Source organism: Nelumbo nucifera, chromosome 3 (genome assembly GCF_055504915.1).
Source record: "Nelumbo nucifera cultivar China Antique chromosome 3, China Antique-T2T, whole genome shotgun sequence".
NCBI classification, from domain to species: Eukaryota; Viridiplantae; Streptophyta; class Magnoliopsida; order Proteales; family Nelumbonaceae; genus Nelumbo; species Nelumbo nucifera.
This window is the reverse complement of record NC_142651.1, coordinates 94,367,052-94,375,408: the sequence shown is the minus strand read 5'-3', so window position 1 is coordinate 94,375,408 and position 8,357 is coordinate 94,367,052. Positions and strand designations below refer to the sequence as shown.

Below are 8,357 nucleotides of genomic sequence, written 5' to 3'. Positions count from 1 at the left end.
AGTATAAACTAGTACAGATCCACTTATACCTTAGGCTGAAACTTAATTAATTATAATAGGGACAATAAAAGTCGAACATTAGATCACTTAGTCAAAATAAATCTGATAGGGTCCTTGAATATACCATCCCAAAGTAACTCTAATGAGTATTGAACATTATACCATCTCAAAAAATCATTCAACCTAAAAGCTTAAACTAATTGTTAGCTGATAGGATCCTTGAATAAATTGATATGGATCTTTCTGTCTCACTAGAAACCTCAATAGAATAAAACGTGTCAAGCTCATCTTCACCAACTTCAGCTCTCAAGTATCAATAGAAATTTGAATTAAAAACCCATTAATGAATCAATACTCTCTCTCTGTCTTTATACATTTTGTTGTACAAAGGCAGACGTCATTGATGTCCCAGAGCATCTCGCAGTTGCTGGATGAAGGATACATATGGTTTGAAGTTTATATGAAGCATTCACATGAGGAGACTATTAGAGTAGCTAGACAAGACCTGCTGATGGACGTGGGTGGCCATGCCGCCCCACCAGCCTATATTTACGTGAGAATTATTCTCAGTCTTGGCCCGGCAGATCCCTGGGCCCGGGGGCTTGGGCTCTCAGCATTTGCTTTGTCCGGCCACCTTTTAATTCTTTTCTCCATACAAGGTTGACTCGGTTCTCAACTTCTGATGAGCACAACAGAGAGAACAAGAAGAAAGAAAAGAACACATTTACTTTGCGGCCCCTACTCACATGCTGCTGCATGAGAATGCTTTATCCCTTCCTTCACAAGAGAAATGACAAATGAGAAACTTTCCGGGAAGGACCAGAAATTTGGTGAGTGGTCTGACACGTAAAGATGAAGAACAAATGGTGCTGGTTCATGAACCAATGTCTCTAAATTTTCCAAGTTAGGGGGCGGTTTGTGGAGCCCTTCTCATGGACTCGACAAGAAAATTTCTAAAAGAGAGATATTTTATTTTGCTGTTAATGCTCATCTTAGTTTGAACCCCATTTCACCAAACCCAAACTCTTTCATCTGCTTTTCACATTTTTAACTTGGTTTTTCTGTTAGTGCTCTAGTGGCCCATCTCTACGATCGAACCAATAATTAAGCAGATCCTTCCTAAGTTCCTAGGTAGGGGTGAAACTCGGGTGCATGGGTTGGGTTTGGTTGAAGTTCAACCCAGGCCCGACCCTAAAGGTGTAAACATCGAGCTTATGCCTGGCCCAACTTGAGGTTAATCCCAAGCTTATCAATCCAAGGCCATCTTGAGCTTAATCCAACACAATTCGAGTTGGTTTGATTTCGGGCTATGTTGGGTCACGTTAGTCATGCTTGGATAAGTTGGTTAGGTTTGAAAGAATTTATGTATATATTTTTATATAATAATCTTTTATTGGATTTTATGACCCAAAACATGTATATATATATACATAATTAGGAAAAATATATTTTTATATAAATATAATATACATATGTATGTATTTTTTTGGGCGAGATCAGATTGGGTTGGGCCAAAATAGGGTCAGGCCCTCGGGCTACCTAAGGCTTCAACCCAAGCCCAATCGATACAAAAAATTTGAGTTGGGTCGGGTCGGGTCCGGATTGGACGCGCCCCAAGTTGCACTCATATTCCTAGGTTTCTACTGTGTGCAGAAGCTTGGTTGGACCCATCTTTGGCCTACATTTTGTTCACACAAACCCAAACCCCTTGTCGCCCTATTAACAGAACAGAATCAACAAAGTCAATCCACGTTATTCGTTGCGGAAAACGTGGGAAGGAGCCATGATATTTGAGAAGAACGGTTAACGCAGAGTTGGGGTAAGAGGAATATTATCCACCAACTCGCTTTCAGCTTGGTCTAATGAAGTTGAAGGTTAACCAATCTAATAAGCTTCTGAAGAAAAATGGCAGAAGGAAAAGACCCACTTAGAGCCTATCTATTCCTATTCTATCTCCAGTAACGTAAGGGAAAAGCTAAGCTTGAAGCTGTTGGGGGAAGTGGGAACTGGGAATCTCTCACACAGACACACAAGAAATAAGTAGGGACTACAGAGATCTACCCACCATTCAATTCAACCACTCCCACTTATAGCTCTTCTTCTTAATGAACAGAGACTCGATCAGACTATAAACAGATAGTTACAACTTACAACTTAGAACTATTTTGTTAATTCATCAAACTGGGCCATCTCTGTAGAGTGTCTCAGCCCTGTAGAGAGAATCATTCTACACGGTTTCTTCTTCTTCTAGTAAGCTTACTCTGACAAGGGCTTTAGTTTTAGATTCTTTCTTCTTTCTTTTTTTTTTAATGTGGGTTCTTTCGATCTGGAGGAAAGGAGCCATTATTTCATGTGATGTCATGGTTGGGTCCCGCTGCCAGTTGTTATTACGATTTCATGACTTCATGAAATGCAAAGAATGCTGTTGTAGGCTGTATTCTAGGGTGATGAGATGACCAACTTGACGATTAATTTATTTTCAGAACCCAGTCAGGAATGATCAAACGGTTTCGTTTGGATTATTTACTGTGAGGAACCAAAAAGCAACAAACAAACAACTACTCCTTCCTTAGAATTCAAAAACGCGTAATCTCTCTCTCTCTCTCTCTCTCTCTCTCTCTCTCTCTCTCGTGTTTAACACTTGTAACAATTTGAGGGCCAAAGCGCTGAAGTCTCACGGGATGATCGAGAGACAGGATCCCGGGCATCTTGGCTTTTACTAGAGCTTCATTTCGTTAATTAAATACCTCCAACTCACCAAGTTACGAACTACAGTGTTTGATTGAACCAATCGTGTGCATTCAGAATGAAAATTAAAATAGAAGTAATAAATACATTTTCTTCATTTAATTTTTTCTGAGTTTCTTACAGTTTTACATCTCTCTTCTTCTTCTTCTTCTTCTCCCTGAGTTTCTACCAACCAACCAGTAAATGCTCTCTTCTCTGAAGAGCGAAAAAAAAATTAAAGACGAAAATCCCTTATAATTATATTCCTGTACAGTTCCCTATCATGAAATTGTAGTATAACCTACCGGCCGAGAAAAAAATTATGTAAAGAAAATCCAAAACTGTGAAAGAAGAGAAAAAGAATAAATGGAGATGGGAAGAGAAGATTCTAATGTCCTACTCCGGGACTGGGTACAGACTGTAGACTCCGGTCGGCCTTGGGAAGATGCATGGAGAAGAGTTTCTGGTCGACAATCACGGAGTGACCCTTGTCGCTCGGGGCGGAAGGTGGCACTGCGCCCTTCGGAAGGGCACTTAGGACTAGACTGTCTCTCAGAGCCGCAGGAACTTTCTTCTTGCTCTCCATTTTCAGGAGCTTCCTTGCTTCCAGAAAGGGTGCAAAGCTAGCGAATAAAACAAGGAAGAGAACCAGCGAAGCAGTGACAGAGCGAGCCATTTGAAGTGGAACTTGGAAGAGATGTTCAGAAACACAAAACGTGGAGTCTGGACTCTGGAGAGGAGAGGTTTTGAAACCAAGTTAAAAGCTGTAGAGCAATTGGAGTCTGCAGAGGTTCTAAATTGTTGCCATGGGGCATGGGCGAGCTCCTATATATAGTCTCCTACGGGCTTCGGCCGCGTGTTAAGTCCTCCGAGGCCAGGTGCGTGGAGATCAAGTTAGGTTGAGGTTTTGGCCTTTGGTCAAACCACAAATTTTTTTTTTCATTCTGGATTTTTCCTCTCTCTCTCTCATCTGGGTGTGTGGAAATGACCACGTGGAGGTTTGAAATGGTGATTTTGAGCCAAGGAGCCGGGCCGCCGGCGGTGTCTCCGCTTTCTTTGTAATTTCTGCCAGCGTCAATCTTCGCCAGATTGACTGACTCCAAAGTTGAAGCTTTGAAGTCCTCGAGTCTCAACTCTCAACTCAACTCGGCCCGCCTTGTCTGTTGTCTGGGTCGACTTATTAATAAAATCAACCTTGATTTCAGTGAGACAAGACACGAGCAGAAGCCCTGAAATTGCGGTCTACAAGTACGGATTTCACTTGAAAAGAAGATTAATTTATTGCTATTTTCACCCCCTATCATACTTTTCTTTTTTTTTACAGGGGTAATAGCATATAAAGGCAATTTTTGGGTTTAATATCAATAAAAAATAATATATTTAAAAATAAATTAGTTTTTTTAAAATATTATCAATAAAAGGTAAAAATAGTATATTGTGACTACGTTGGTAGTTTTTGTTGGCAAAAGCTAAGAGTCTACTAGGACCCCCACTTGGCCACTACCCATGAAAAGGGGTTGGGTCGGCCAGTGTAATTGCCACATGTCCTCCATTAGGAGGGCTCAGGGTTGGGACCCATCATTGAATATGGGTCTTAGTTGGACCAGAAATAACTTTATACCTGATTTTTGGAATGGCTCTCTCTTTGTTTAGACAGCTGGGTCCTCATCCTTCTCATTAAGTGGAGTGGCAGCATTAACTTCACTCTCATTTTTACTGTGCGTAAACAGTGGGTGTGGGTGTAGTTACATCAAAGAGAAAAGTCTCAGAATATTAATTATGCTTATGTCTTGGTAATTTGGCATAGCTTGGAGACTTGACCAGAATGGCTTGACAAATCAATTTTCCAAGCTTCATACGCGATGTGATGGAATATTTGATTGTTAGAACAATAACCAACGGCCTGACTCCTCTATCCCTAATCAATGAAACAGTACTCTCTAGTCAAACAGCAATAAGGGGAGAGTGAAAATTGGGTCACCTGAATTCCCCATCAATATTCTCACTCACTCTCCTTTCTCGCTAAACGTCCATTAATTCTGTATTTGGAGAAGGAAGGTAGCCAAGTCAATGAAGTCTATCTGTGGGGGGTTACTGGTTAGGTCGGTCTTCACCTTCTAAAATCTGCTGGCAACAAACTGATACCCACCTCTAATCCCTCCTCGGTATTCCAGCTGTAGAGTTTATATCTCCGCCCTACAGCGCCCCGCAGCATATCCCCACTGTGTATTGAAAATATTTTCCACTGATAATATCAGTTCTGATGATGTCATCATCGAGAGATATTTTAAATGCACGGCGGGAATGTGCTATAGGGCGGAGATGTGATATTCCAGCTGTAGTGATGATCTTGTATTCATAGATACCTACCAAAGAAAAAAGGGTTGTCATCCTGCTATTTTCAGTACGATTCTGTAAAAGCCTCAACAGCTTGCCTAAAAGCATCCCTCCAATCCGCTCTTGCTGCATGACATGTAAAGGAAAGCAGCTGACAGAGCAAATTGGTGCTGCCGAAGTATGAGCTGGTGCAATGCTAAGGTGGGGACTGGGGGGTGGGGGGGGGTCCCTGCCCCTAGCTAAAGGTGGTGGTGGTCCAGTAGTGGTTTGGCCTCCAGCTGAGCAAGTGAGACACATTATATATCTGCAATGACTTTTGTTACATGCAGGAACAAGTGGGGTTGCTACCATTGGCGATTCAACACGCATCAATCATCATTTTTTTTTTTTCTTTTTGTAAAGCTAGGCTGCTTAATTTTCACAACTCAAGAAGGGTTAGCTACTAGCTCTCTTCCAGTCTTCCTCCACCATGCAAGGGAGAGAGAGAGAGACGTGCTTGATTCGGATTTGATAATGGATGGAGAACATAAGTGGGTCAATCAAGAAAATGTCAATGGGTTGGGTTAAACGGTAAACCCGACTTGACCCAATCCCATAAGGTCATGTTAGCTTAAATAAGTGTAGGGTTTTGATTCTTTAATCCAAAACGGGTTTCGGTTCGCAAACCTGTCCCACCAAGTCATTATACCCCTATATATGTATAAGGTATTCTTTTAATTTGTTATGACTTCCAATAAGAATGCAAACGGATCAGATCGGATTCGAAGATCCGACTATTCATGTCGGATTCAATCCGATGTGTCGGATCTTTAAATCCGATCTGATCAGATCTGATAGGACCGATCTGAATTCGAATCTTATCGAATCTTTGGATCTGATTTGATCCGACTTGTTTTCCTCAAAAATTAATAAATTATTAAAAAAAAAGATAAAATATATTAATTTAAATAAAGAAAAAACAAAAAATACAATTATTTTTTAATTATTTTTATTATATATATGTGTTTTTTATAAAAAAATAAATAATATAACAAATTTATAAAAATACAATATAAATAATATATTTATAAATAAATAAATAACATATATATATATTTATATTTATAAATATATAACACACATCAGATCAGATAGGGATGATCCGAATCCAATCCAATCCAAAGATCCGACCAGGGGTGATCTGAATTCGACCAAATAAAATCGAATCGGATCATGATCCGATCCATTTGCACCCCTAACTTTCAACTCCATAACCTTAAAGTTCAAGATTTATTTCATGTTTATTTTGATTTTTCTTCTTTAATTATTGGAGGAAGTAATACCTTAAAACTTATAAACAGAACCGAATAAACCATAATTTTTAAAACCAAACTTAAAAAAAATCGAACTGAAATAATGAAAAATCAAAACCAAAATTTTCAGTTCAGTTATAAATATAAAGTTCGGTTATTTCGGTTTTTTCAGTTAACCGAATTTCATAACCTAAAATCCAAAACCAAAATCAAAACTTTGTGAAGCTAAATTAATCAAACCAAATTAATTAAAAACCAAAATAACCATATTGAAACCAAAATTTTCATTTTTTAATTTTAACCGAATAATGCTTACCCTAGCTATGAACTAATATCTTTGGATGTTGCATGTTATTGGATTGGGTTTGGGCGGTAACAAGTAACATGGGAGGGTTGGGTTAGGGTTAAGACAAACCCAAACCCGTATCGAACCCAACCCATTGACCGACTTGGGCATGCAGAATTTGACATGAAACAGTAAATTAAATAGAATTTCCGTTCCATGTCTATCTTCTTCCCAACTCACATGTGTTTTAATGTTAGTGAGATAAGGCATGAGAAAAATAGGGACGGAAATGGACCTTGGTTACATGGTCAAGACTAAAATCTAACTGAGAAGGATGTGACAAAGTTGGGCGGATTCATGAACGGTCCCAATCTTGGACCACCATTGGAGTTCCACCTTTAAACCTCTACCCCAACCCCAGCTCGTATGATCGTATCGTATGGGGCAGCTACGAGAGCCGGCCGGCGAGTGTGAATTAATGGACTAAATTAAAATATAAAATCAAAGCCGATCGAGACAGCTGATGGAAACAAAACCCAAATCAACAAACAAAAGCATCAGTACTAGCTCCCAGTGCCAGCACAGGTATATTTGTTTGTTTAATTTATTAATTATAAAAAGGCAAATGCCTAAAATCTGAATTAAATTCAATCTCCGTTCACACAATTGGACCCCCTATTGACAAAAAATGAGAGCTAGCCTATCAGGATTAAAAACGGATTGATGATGTTTCCAATTCCAAAAAACCACCAATCTCCAATGTATCATCACTTTGCAGGGTCCAATTTCATATATACCCATAAGAAATCAGTTCACATTGGCAATTTGACGAACACCCCCCACCCTTAAAATAAGAAAAACTGAGCTTTGCCATTGCTTTCACTTCCTTGTCATCTTTATGGGCCTCAATCTTCACCTGTGTTATCTGAGTCAGATCAGAGTAGATGGTCAGACCAGTGACCTTTCCAGGTTAAATTGTGGTTTTTGATGGTTTGTACAGATTGAACGTGTTTTTCAATGTGAATTTATTTTTTGTAAGTTCTAAAAACATCTACATTGTAGAATACCCCCTAAATCAATCTTTGGTTTTCTACTATTTGTTAGTGGGGTTCCAGATTATAAGCAATGGTAGTTATAGTAATGTCTGGATATTTTCCACTAATGAATATCAATTTCATGGATGGTAGAGATTTCTCAAGAACTGTTCTTGAGAATATGCAAAGCTTGTGGTGATTAGGACCTAGCTAATTGATAGAACCATCTTCATGCAGTGGAAGAAATATAAAATATACCATGCAAGAGGTTTCGTGTTCAATGCTCTTGAATTGCTTGATGGAGAAATCCCTGCAGAGTATTTGGTAGGCAAACAATCCAAAACCCACTTTGGAATTTGGATGGGGACAGCTTCAAATGGTGACCACCAAATGAGGGTAGGGATTTCAATACATAGAGTCCTGGTTTGCTTAAATTCATGAATATGATCAAGCAGTTGACCACCCCTAAGAAAAAAATTGCTTAAAATATAGCTAGCTGGAGTGGTGGGTGAGGGTAATGATTTTGACAGGACCCCAAATGTCTGATTCATCAATGTTTAATGGCTAATGCTTCTTGAGAGTTGAGACAATGTTTAATGGACAATGTTACTTACTTGTTAGAACAAGTTAGTTTGGTATGTCACGAAATCGGATTTGGGTGTCACCTTTAGAAGATCTAGC

General features: G+C 39.2%; 1 protein-coding gene across 1 annotated transcript; it reads right to left on the bottom strand.

Moving 5' to 3' along the window:
* Nucleotides 1–2,813: 2,813 nt before the first annotated feature.
* LOC104586566 (precursor of CEP14) lies at nt 2,814–3,548 on the bottom strand. Its single transcript, XM_010243850.3, has one exon. The coding sequence runs from the start codon at nt 3,401–3,403 to the stop codon at nt 3,116–3,118; it is 288 nt and encodes a 95-aa protein (XP_010242152.1). The 5' UTR covers nt 3,404–3,548; the 3' UTR covers nt 2,814–3,115.
* Nucleotides 3,549–8,357: the final 4,809 nt, after the last annotated feature.

What these genes read in the sequence shown, in the direction of transcription:
- LOC104586566 (XM_010243850.3), bottom strand. Translation starts at nt 3,403, where the DNA reads ATGGCTCGCTCTGTCACTGCTTCGCTGGTTCTCTTCCTTGTTTTATTC.